This window comes from Zeugodacus cucurbitae, chromosome 6 (assembly GCF_028554725.1).
Source record: "Zeugodacus cucurbitae isolate PBARC_wt_2022May chromosome 6, idZeuCucr1.2, whole genome shotgun sequence".
NCBI classification, from domain to species: Eukaryota; Metazoa; Arthropoda; class Insecta; order Diptera; family Tephritidae; genus Zeugodacus; species Zeugodacus cucurbitae.
In genome coordinates, this window is record NC_071671.1 from 53967061 (window position 1) to 53979991 (window position 12931).

Below are 12931 nucleotides of genomic sequence, written 5' to 3' on the forward strand. Positions count from 1 at the left end.
TTTTCCTAACGGTAGAACCAGGAAACAATCTATTTCGAATATGTTCGACTAAAGATAATATATATAATAAATATTAATAGAGTTACTTTTGCCGACAATATAGAGACTCTGAAGATATAGTCAAAAGAAGAGTCATTGAACGATTAGGCACCACCTACTTTTGGACACCTACAGAGAAGGTTCCAGCTATTTTGGAAGGTAAAAACCTCCGGATCTGTTAGCGCGAAAGAAGCAGCAACGAGTTTTAGAACAAGAATTTGATAATCTTACAGGGCTCTAACTTTTTCGCTGGTAACATTATAAATGTTGCTAAAACGGTTCCGATCCAAAGATGATCTTATGAGTCTATCTAACCACCAATATAACCAGAATCGTCGTGTACTAAGTCGAGAGAGCAATACCAGCGGATCTTGACTTTTCGAAGGTTTCGACTTGGTCAACTACGTCTTGTCCACCTAACCGAAACGGACCCAGGTTTTTATCAGAAAAAAAAGGACTGTCAACTCGACAAAAATTCTCTAAATTATTTGGGTTATACTTCTGACTGAAATATTTATTCGAGATTTTTCGATTTGAGATATCTTTCCGCAAAAAACGAAAAGGATTTTTTGATATTGCTCGGTATATAGTTAGAAACCAAGTCGCGGGTAGACTAGTCCGAACATGAAACTACTGCAGCTCTACAGCAGCCAATAGGTTATATCAGAGTCAAACAGGATTTACTTAAATATTAAATCTTTAGGCATAATAAATTTGCTCACCTGACAGTTAGACACCTCATCATTGGTAGGCTTCTGTGTGCATTGCGGTGGTGCACCAAACATCTCCACTCGCACAAATTTACATTGTATGCGACCGATACTACGCTGAGAAGTTGATCTACGACCGAGCACCGATTCGCGCCCCCAACCAAAATCGAAACCAAATAATGCGGTTATGGGATTATCCACCGATTCATTGGTGTTGCTCAAGCTCTGTAAGTCCAAGAGATCCGTGCTAACCACTTTCTTCTGCAGCACCGCCTCACTTTTATTGGCATAGGCAGTGCCCACTGCGTCTAACGTGTAATTGCTGAGGATGGCTTCAACTGTCACCTTGTTGGTTGTGAGTGGCAGTAGTGCCGATGGTGGCGAAACCGCTTTGTAGACAATGTGCGAACGATGACTATACGCCGGGGCAGTGGTATCTGGCACATTGTTGTTAGCATTCAAATTGGTATTCTTGTTGATGTTATCGCTGTGGTTGACATTGTTTTTGCCATTCACATCGCTACTGGATGTGCTCACAATGGCGCCGATGGAGTCGGCAATAGTTTCAGCATTTTCCGAGAGTGTTTCTTCGTGTGAGGTGATCGCACGCGGCACTGAATCTCGTATAGGCGTTGCCTTCTTCGTCAAATGTTGTGCATCGATATCGATGGAATTGTTATCGAAATCGTGTGTCAACGACGCAGTGTCGGTCACCTTCTCCGATGTGGTCTCATTAGCACCCAGCGTACCGCTGCGTTTCTGTTGTAATGTTAGATTTGCGCTATTCTCGGTTTGTGTGCCACTTGTGGCGCGTGTATTTTGGAAAGACGCTATTATTTTGGGCACAACTTGTGCCTGTGGCCACTTGGACTTGTTTTTACTGCTGATGGTCTTGTTGATGCGTAGTAGCGGTGCCGTGGTCGTCACTTTAAACGTATCCTTACGTGGATGTAGTGGCTGCACACTTACGAGTGGTTTCTCCATAACGACCGTTAGTTCATCCGTGCGTCCGTTTTGTGAGTACGGATCAATGCTTTCATCGTATATTATCTCGGGACGCGGACGTGTATAATTTCGATAACCCGTCGGACGTGATGTGCCACTATGATTTGAGGTCTTATTACGATTGAGCACATTATGCACCTGTACGATGTAACCTTCCTGTTCGTTTATGAAAACCGAATCATGACCGAGCAGATGACCATTGCTGTGGAACTGAAGACGATCCAGTTGCTTGTAGTTGTAACGCTGTTTGTTGTGCTCGACGAAATAGAGTGTGGAGACGGCAGCCAGACTTTTGGGTTGGACAAAAATGAAAAAAGAAAATGTTAGCTTTGAAGTCAAGTCATTCTTACAGTAAGACTTACCAGGCTGCCATTACGATTACTAATATAAATATAACAACTTGCAGGGACTTGTTAGAACAGATCTCATAACCGCCACGTGCACCACAACTTTTCGCGAAACGGTATTGTTTGCTGCGCTGCTCAAATTCGTGTTGTCTGATCTGACGATTATTTCGCTCCAAATCTTCAATGCGCGTCTCCAGCGAACCGGTGACTTTGCACAGTTCCTTCACCGCACCAATATTTTCCATTAAAATGCGATCCTACATTCAAAACACATTATATACCGTTAAAGTCGAAAATAATACTTAGTTATCTTACCTTATTGACGAGCAGAAAGTTCTCAATGACATTTCCGTTCGGCAGCACAATACTGCCAGCCTCTTGTACCGCATCTGGTATAACTTCGCGCACCTCCTGCGCAATCACGCCCGTATCGACGATCTCTTCGCTGTCGCTCTCACACGAACGCTTCAGACCTGAGTGAACGGCGAATTCGGGCGCATAACGGTAGCGTACAATACGTATTTTCTGTAAGTTGCGCAATTGCACGGACGTATCCAATTCGCCGATCTCATGCTTAGCGCGACTATCACTGGGTTGCACTATATGACCGGATACCTTCAAGTTGCCATGCACAACCAAACTCTCATCGGGGCGATCTGTATTGATGCCCACACGTCCGGCATGGAAAATCGAGTCTTGTGTGATGCCACGTTGCCAGCAAAGATCGACATCGGACTCAAATTGTCCCGGATTAGAGGCGCGCACAATAATGCGTTCACTCCCTTGACTGATGATGGGAAAGTTACCGGAGATGGTGTGGACATGTAAGCCCACCACCAACTGAAAGTAACGCTGCTCTGGATTGGGGCGTCCTTTCTTACGCATGTTGTTGTTGGTAGTTTCTGAGAAATGCAAACGACCGACTGTTACCTTGCTAACAATGTGACTCTGCAGATCGATACTGAAAGAGAAAGCTCGGCTGAATTTGTTATTATAGTTAGAGATGAGACTTTACTTACGGCACTGGATAGAACGGTTTCTTCGAACGATCCGATTGGCTTTGTTCAACGCGTATCGTCTGATTTGGCGCTTCCAATTTCACACCATAAAAGTGCAAATGAAAGGAGTTGATCTTTTCGAGACCGGACGGTGTTTTTACAAACTTCGCATCGCCTTGCAGACGTGCGTGGCAAGTGATTTGAAAGTGATTCTTCTTCTGGCAAACGAACGCATCGTCCGACACCGAGAAATTGAAACCCTTATCTGCGTCGACGCGATAGTAAACAACCGCGATCTCCTGTAAGCTCTGATCGCAGAGTTTATGCCAATTTTGTGGCTGGAATGGACTGAAGCGTATGCACGGCGTTAGCGCATTACTGTCGCCGCCACCTTCGCCGCTAGCCGCCGTGTTATTGCCGTCCAGACTGTTGTCGGCATTCGAGTTGATAGTTGACAGCGCGGGAGATAGTGAGGCAGCTGAGTGTGCGGGTGTGCTCGTCATGTCACTCGAAGTCGCATGTGCAGGTAGTGCGATGGTAACAGGTGAGGAGGCGCTGAGTGTTTGCGACTCCGCAGCTGCGACGCCATGCGTTGGACTCATGCGCAGTCCCGGGTCGGGTTTAATGCTGGTGAAGTCCGGACAATCCAGCTGCGTGGAGAGTTTCCGTTTGCGGGACGACGACATATGCACTGGTGTTGTGGGCAACGACGAACGACTGTGTTGCGGTGGAATCGCTTGACTCGTACCGACCAACTGAACGCGTGGCACCTCGCTCAACGCCGAGGTTAGCGCGCAGGAAGTGGCATGTGTTTGCATCACATCCAGACCATTAACAATAGTCACATTTGGATAATTCACTGAGGGAAAGTTGCCACCATGTAGATTCTCATAAGACAGCAAGTGGCTGTTGTTCGCATTATGTTGATTGTTGCTGTTGCTGTGCTGATTCGAATACAACAACTGATGTGGTGGCGGTAAATTCAAATGACCATGATTGGCATTGTGTTCGCCATGCGCGTGTGTGCTGATGGAGTTCGCATGCGTATGTGTGAGCGTGGCAGGATCTATGATCAGACCGGCTTCGTGTTTCACTCGTATGCCGCCCATTGTGTCGTTTGGTGGCGCAGTTGGCGAATGATTGTGATTATAATGTAGTTGGTTGGCATTGTTGTTGCTGTGGTGATTGGTGTTGTGCTGCAGATGTTGCTGTTGTTGCTGATGTTGGTGTTGTTGATGGTGATGTGACGCTTGTGCTTGTGTTTGATGCGGTGGTGTATATTGCGGTTGCAGTTGCATGTCCGGCTGCATGGTGGCGAGACCATTGTAGACGTCGCGCGAGGTGAGTGTGAGTCCATGTGCATCTTGTAGCGGACTATAGGGTGGCTCGGAACCGGAATCTGGCGGACTATCGGGCATATGCGGTGTGCCGTGACCAACCGCGGTCGGTATGGGTGTCGCTATAGGTGTGGAGGCTAAACTTACACGCGCCGATACGCTCACTAATGATATGTTTCCATCCACCGAGTTAATTTGTTGATGATGTGGATTATGTTGCTGTTGCTGTGTTTGGTGTTGCTGCTGGTGTTGATTTGTGTTCTCACGCGTGTTATTATTTCCATTTATGCAACTATTTTGCGCTTCCAGCTGTCCAACAGCGGCTTCAACCTGCATGAACTGTTCCAGATTACCGAAATCGATTGCCTCATTGTCGATGCCACCAATGAAATCGGATCGATCTGTGGGTAGAGGAATAGAGGTGAAATTTATTTTTTTAGTTTTAAAAATTATGACAATTATAGAATTATGTACAAGAGCATCGTTACAAAAACCTGGCTCTAAGCTAAGGAGACGACCATTAAACTCAGCCCTCCGAATCAAAAGCATTTTCTCAGACTATATGATAACTTTTTATAATCAATCAGTCTGTTGTATGCCTTGAAACCGGAATTCTAAAGATCTGAATTCTATGAAAATCTACGAGCTTAACTCTTATCCCTTCCAGCCATCTGTGTGCTAATAAAAGGGGTCGCTATAACTGTTTACGTGGCAGAAAATGTATTCATGGTTTCTCTCTAAGTAAAAAATGATATAGTTAGAAATGAGATACTCGGATTGAACCAGTACTCAAACTAGAACGAACGTTCTTCAAAGTAGATATGATGGTCCAAGTCTCTACAGGCGAGAATATTCCCACCATCAACATAGTCTATGGTCTTTCAAAGCTCCGGGCTTAACTTTGAAACTAGATTCAGCGTAATAGACTAAAGTTTGACGAACTATATTTAAATATGAGAAAGCCTTGAACTACTTCAGTGTAACTGGTCTGGTAAATAAAAGATAACTCAATTGACATGATACCCGAAATCCGGGTAAGAGATTTCATAGTTTATCTATTTTTATAAGGGTACGGCAAGTTAATGGTCGAATATGACCGATTATGACTGATCAGTTGAAAACAAAAGCGCTTTCTTAGCGAGATAAGTCTGAATACGCCGGAAAAAGTGGTGCAAATTTGGATAGTTCCAGGTTCACTCAACTTTTATGAACTAATTTTTATACTCTCGCAACAAAAGTTGCTAAAGAGAGTATTATAGTTTTGTCCTCATAACGGTTGATTGTAAGTCATAAAACTAAACGAGTTAGAAATAGGGTTATATATATCAAAATGATCAGGATGACGAGACGAGTTGAAATCCGAATGTCTGTCTGTCCGTCCGTTCGTGCAACCTGTAACTTGAGTAAAAATTGAGATATTTTGTTTAAAACTTTGAATACGTATTTCTTGGCACCTTTAGAAGGTTAAGTTCGAAGATGGGCGTAATCGGACCACTGCCACGCCTACAAAATGCCGAAAACTGAAAACACATAAAGTGCCATAACTAAGCCATAAATAAAGCTATAGAAGTAAAATTTGGTATGTAGGATCACACTATGAAGGGGCATATGTGGGTGTAATTTTTTGGGGAAGTGGGCGTGGCCCGGCCCCTTACTAAATTTTTTGTACATATCTCTCAAACTACTAAAGCTATATCAAGGAAACTCTCTAGAGTCGTTTATTTTCGGTACTACCTTATACAGTCTAAAAATGAAGGTAATCTGATCATAACCACGCCCACCTCCCATGCAATGGCTATGTTGAAAACTACTAAAAATGCTTAAATTCAGTAAGGAAAACCAACAGAAACCTTAAATTTCATTGTAAAGATTCTGTATCATCTGCACTCAAAATGGTATACAAAATTTTAAATGGGCGTGGTCCGCCACTTCTGGGTCTAAAACCTAGTGAAAATAGACCAAATCAGATAACAACCACGGCTACTTCCCACATATCTGAACTTTGAAGTCGACTAGCGAAGATATCGAAGCAGAACTTTGCAAACATACTGCATTTAAAGAGTGTCTTCTAAAATAGTCGAAACCGGTCCATAAGTTTTCAAGACCCTATATATCGAATATGAGGACCTCAGTGCTTCTAACAAATTTTTTACCGAAAATATAGGTAATTCTCTCAGATATTTTGAGGAAATTCAGAGGGAATATGTTTCTTCTATTAATATGTCTACGTGCGAAAAATTTGTGAAATCGGGTCATAACTTCCCCTATCTCCCATCTATTTAATATTAGGGTTTTCAAACTTTCAGTGGACTTTATACTATATATATGACGAATATGTGATTCAAATTGTTTGTTATATTAATAAAATTAAATAAATAGAGCGAGAGTATAAAATGTTCGGTGACACCCGAACTTAGCCCTTCCTTACTTTTTAACATTATTGGTTGGGAAAATATCTGTGGATATTTAAGGTCTGTGTTAGAAATACATTGGTATTAAATCCATTTCAGAAGTGGATACTTCTTCATTATGACATATTTAATTTTTATTTGTGAAAAAATATGGGAAGACTTTTGAACTTTCAACCAAATTGCATTCGTCAATATTTTCTAAATGCGTTCATTGTCATATCATCATTTTTATGTACATAAAAAATTCTAAAAAAAAAATATAAAAAATATCATTTGCAAAATATCATTTTGCATATTCTTAGACCCACACAAATACAAAGCAGATATAACAGTATAAGTACGCGTGTATTGTAGCGTATTAGTTGAAATGTGAAAATTGATTTGCGGAATTCATTTGCAAATAATATAATTGTGTTTGATCAATAAATCTTATACTCGTACAACAACTTAATAAAGCGTGGGGAGCTCAAATCAGCAGTCGCACAAAAGTTACTGAGAGAGCAGATTAAAGGGTTGCGAAATGAGGTTAGGGTTGTTTAACTCGGTTGAAATTCAAATTAATGTAACTGGGTGGGTTTTAAAAATTGTTCTAAGCAAATATATTAATGTGAAGAGATAAAAAGCAAATAAAATGAGAAATTTTATAGAGACTTAAGTATATTCAAATGTTATGTATATATAGTATTTTTGTATATATCTAATCATATGTGTGCAAATATTTATATACATTTACAGTTAATATATGTTAATAATGTTGTCAAATAAGAAAATTGTTTCCCAATTGCCCAATTGCAAAGAGCCACCATTGCGTATGAGTACAATTTTTTGTCCTTCAGCATTTAATTTAATAATTTCATATTGCAGTTATTAAAAAAATTAATCTAAAATATTTTGTTAAAATATGCAATATTCTGGTTTTTTTGAAATATTCAAAGGCAAAAATCTCAAATTCTATGGCTTGTTAACATTTCTAACCGGTTTTGTTTCTATGTGACTCCCGTAATGCAATTATTTGAGGTTTTGGGAAGAAATGGGCAGCTTTGAGTTTTCAGTGTAGTCTAGTTAATCTCTTTCAATATATTTAGCAGCACTTGACAAGAATTAGTTGCATCTGCCCAGTTATTGGATGGCCTTCAACTACAATATATTGATGAATTTTTTTCAGAATTTTAACATTTATTTAAGAAAACCCGCATAAAATACCCGCATAATTCGAAGCCCAACTGAGGCTATAATATTTTTCCAACTTTTTTGCAATTTGTGAATTCCAGACCAAAAGAACTGCGACCAAGCATGAATCAAGTCAATTTTTGAAACCCCGGTTCTCATGTGAAGCCAGTGGGAGTGCTCAGCATCTACCGGAACAAATGGTGGTTAGAAGGGGGTAGAGTCTGCGTTATAAGGTGGGTGAGGCAAAACTTCATAGCCTCTGAGATTTTCCAAATCATTTAAAGTTTGAAATATTACTTACGACTTCTTTTTAATTTTGTCGCTGAATACTACTTAGATAGATGAGATAGTTTTACTCCATGTACGGCCTTTCTATAATTTATTTATGGTATTTATGGATTAATTTAGGAGTACATATAATAATAATATGAAGGATGTGCAGCATTCAAAATGAGTAGTAGGGTACTCTCAACCGGGAACTCTCACAATTTTTAACTCAACATGTTGTATTGAAGAAACTATTTCACAACAACAGGCAGAGGACCGTCAAACCAGAGGCTCAAAAACAACAATATGACAATTCCAATTGTGGGTTGTTTAGAAAGTCAGATGAAGAAGAATTGATCAGGTATCGAACCTATTTCTACTATTTACTTTTTACCAGATAGATCCACATGTCGTACTACTTTTCTAGGGATATCAGACCCAGCAATAAGAAGAGAACACGTCGGGGAGAGATTGTGAAGAATGGATTTTGTTGAATCGGATAAAAGCATTCCCTAAATAATTGTGGGAGTTTACACTCCTTGGGAGCATAAAAATCTGTGTCCGTTCCTGTCTCGTAAACCTGACTGTTTTGGGTCGGTTCAATACTTTGAGGAGACATTCGAGAGTTTATTAATGGAAATCCTCTTTCATTCTACAATTCGGGGGAATTCTGAAAACATGGACCGTGTAATAGCATCTCTTCGGAATGCTCTTGCATCTTTAATGAAAAGCGCTCTAGCCTCTTACAATAAATTGAAAATAATATTGTTCCCAAAGATTTAAAATTTTATACAATGCTGGAAATAAAAGAATTAATTTATTTTATTTAACAGACCTGTGACGGTCTGTTTAGTGATTTTTTAGAATTTTTTTCTACAACGAGTAAATAGATAGAGCATTAAGTTTATTATCATTTATTAATATATATTTCGACACTATAAATATAAATTTTAAGCTAAAAATATTTTGTGGAACATGGGTTACAGCCCCTGCCTCGAAAAAAATGCGCTGCAAAAATTGGACTTTTGGTAGACATTTGATAAAAAAATACGAATTTTGCGGTTTTTTTCAGTTTTATGCTAAAAAAAATCGACGTGTTTGGAATCTTTGATTAATAATTTGATTAATAATTCCATGTGTTTACATGTGCTGAGTCAAGTTACTCGGTCAAGCCGTTTATGAGATAATATGGTGGAAAGTTTGAAAACACCCAGTTTTGAGAAAAATGCATTCAAAGTTTTCAAAGTGCCAACTGAGGGCTTCGGACAACTCCTTCTTCTAACTACTGTATCTTTAAAACGACTTCGGATTTCTAAAAATCACTTTACTACCGTATTCTAGAGATGTGAAGAAAGAAATTTATGATTAATGAATTTGAATTTTTTTTTTGAGCCCATCACATGGGATGACCCCCTTAACCTGAATAAACCCACGATTACCATATGGTAACGCCAGATTTATCCCTTTATTTTTATAAATAACTTGAAAATTTCACTATAAAACTACAAACTACGCTGGTTTTTTCGCATTTTCCGGAAAATTTATATATTTAATATAATGAATCGCAAAACAGATTTCATTTGCGTGCTCAGGCGTTCAAAATACATAGGTGTATTTCATTTCAGAAAACTCTGAAACGCAAAAAGTTCTGGTCAGTACTGGGTTAAGAAAGTACGGAGTTTTTATGATACATCTTATGGGTCTTTGGGGGAAATTCGTAAAATTCTTTACTAAAAGTAAGACTAACACATAATAAAATTTATTTAAAGGAATTTTTTTTCTCGAGTATAGTTCATTATGAAGTAACACTTCGGGTCTTAGTAGTGTAACCAAGAATAAAATATGGTTTAATGAATTTCTTAAAAATAATTAAATAAAATTAAATAAACCCACTGACACTTTCTTACTTAACAATTTTTTGCTTCATGTAAAAAAATCGCTTCAAAGGTGTTGTGCAGTTGGAAGAATTTTAAAATTTAAATTAAATAATATTAAATTTATCAGAGGAAAAAAACTTTAGACGACTGCTATTTGAAATGAGTTCAAAGAAAAAAAAATTTTTTTACGTCATTGCAATTTAAAATGTTTTTTTTTTATTAAAAAATAGGCCTCACATCTGGAGCACTGTTGTTTTTTCGGTCCAAATAAATTTATCAAATGAAATTCGCACCAAAACACGTGTAGACATACACTTACATATGTATGTACAATAAATATTAGAAATAAGCCAACTTAAACACATACATATGTTGAAACATACTTATAAAGCTAAGCTAAGCTAAACTGTTAAAATAGTTTTTTATATTTTTTTTACCATTTATATGCTTGGGATATTCCATTTTTAATGCCAACGACTTGCCGGCGGTGCGTAGGTAATATTACACTTGTTCTTTTTTTTATACTACTTCCTCGTCTTCTTGTCTTTTATTTGTTCAGTTTCACGCAAAACATTTGCAACAACAATGTTGCGTACGAACACTTGTTAAAATATCGACGTTATTAATATTATTACTAAATATTAGTTACTAGAATTTAAATACATATGTTATATACAGCACGTAATGCTGCTTATATGAACAATTTATATTATAAGACACACAATTTGCCATCAACCAGCAACAACCACCGTTAAATGTTTGCGCTCGCACTGCAACTGACTTGTTGAGATTTAACGCTTAGCAAAAGTTGCTGAAGTTGTCGGAGTCAATGATGATGACTGCAGTGAGTAGATCAAATTTGTCAAAAAATAATAAAAAATTGTAGAAAATGCAATAAAAGTAATTCGTTGAGCTTTCAAGTATTTTTTTATTTTTTTTTTATTTTTTTTTTTTATTTTTTATTTTATTTTTTTTTTTTAATTTTAATTTAATTTTTTATTATTTTTATTCATTTTTTTTTTGTATTTGTGTGTTTTTGCTTGCTAGTTTTTCAATTGCATCGAAATCAAAATGAGAAATATTAATAAAGCATGCAAGCAAATCGCAAGAGAATGCATTGAAGAGTGCCAACGACAGCGACAGCATCACGATTGCATCTGCTGTTAGATACAATAATTATCTAATGTGTTGTAAGCGTGGAAAAACGCTCGCTTATTAGCTGCAAAACTAAAGAAATTATTATGGATGTGTCTATATATAATAGATATGTATGTATGTACAAGTGTGTGTGTGTGTGCAGCTGCAGGGGAGGCGGGTTTTGGGTGGCGCTAAACGCTGAGCTGCGGTTGATGCACTTCACAAACCGTTGAGCATCAGTGAAAACGACGAGCGATGATCAAACACACACGCACATACAACAAAAACAACAACAACACACACACATACATATGTACGTAGATATATAGATTGTCGTGCTCATCACATAGCATACGTCAAGCACCTAGCAAAAAAGCAAAACTATCAAGTGCAACAGCAGTAACAACAACAACAACAACAACAACAACATCATCAGCTTATGAACATTTTATGAAGATTTTAGATTTGTTTAAGCGTACACACAGCAGCAGCGTTGCATTTGGCATTATCGTGCCGGCATGTAATTATTGTTGTAGCAAAAAAATACAACAACAACAATAAAAATAAAAAATAAATAAAAAACAAGTAAGGAAGGGCTAAGTCGGGTGCAACCGAACATTTTATACTCTCGCAATTTATTGAAGAAATTTTATTAAGATAACACACAATTAATGAACAAATGACCCATATATTCGGTATAAAGTCTAATAGAAAAACGAAAATCATCATGTATAGTATATGAGGGCTGAGGTAATTCCTGAGCCGATTAAACTCATTTTCATCACCAACATACATTATATCTAAGATTATATACTCATTTAATTTGGGTAAAAAATTTCATATATTAGCCGATTTATAAGCTATTAAGCCCAACGTATTTTTGAAAATCTTATAATTAGCTATATGAGAGCTCGGGGAAGCTATGACCCGATTTTAACCATTTCTGATACAGAGACACACTATTAGAAGAAAAAAAATTTTTCTGAATTAAATTAAGATATGTGAGTGATTTACCGATATTTCCGGGGAAAAATTATTTTCGGTGAGTTCTTCTAATTCGATATCCGGGGCCGCTTGAAAAATTATAGTCCGATTTCGACAATTTGTTCACAAGTGATGCCACGGATCATATACAGTATTTATGTAAACTTTTAATTCGTTATCTTCATTGGTTCCTAATGTATATCTTATAAAGTGAAGGAATCAGATGGAATTCAAAATTGAGTTATATGAGGAAGTTGTCGTAGTTGTGAATCGATTTCATCCATTTTGCACACGTGTCATGAGGGTGTCATGAAAATATTATATACCGACTTTCATTCGAATTGGTCGAGTAGTTCCCGAGATATGGTTTTTGACCCATAAGTGGGGAATGCCACGCCCATTTTCCATTTTGTAAAAAAATCTGAGTGCAGCTTCCTTCTGCTATCATTTTTGTGAAATTTTGTGTTTCTGACGTTTTTCATTAGTGAGTTAACCCACTTTTAGTAATTTTCAACCTAACCTTTGTATGGGAGGTGGGCGTGGTTATTATCCGATTTCTTTCATTTTTGGACTGTATTAAGAAGTGGCTAAAAAAAACGACTGCAGAAATTTTGGTTTACATAGTTCCATTGGTTTGCGAGATATGTAC

General features: G+C 37.8%; 1 protein-coding gene across 2 annotated transcripts in view; it reads right to left on the reverse strand.

Moving 5' to 3' along the window:
* Positions 1-12931, reverse strand: part of LOC105212575 (uncharacterized) — a 36302-nt gene that overhangs the window by 1112 nt on the left and 22259 nt on the right. For both annotated transcript variants that reach the window (XM_011184622.3, XM_054235078.1), the window contains exons 3-6: positions 3121-4837; positions 2417-3062; positions 2117-2358; positions 762-2043 (exon numbers count right to left, since the gene is read on the reverse strand). In XM_011184622.3, coding sequence (XP_011182924.2) covers positions 762-2043; positions 2117-2358; positions 2417-3062; positions 3121-4837 — 3887 coding nt within the window. The remainder of the gene's footprint in view (positions 1-761; positions 2044-2116; positions 2359-2416; positions 3063-3120; positions 4838-12931) is intronic.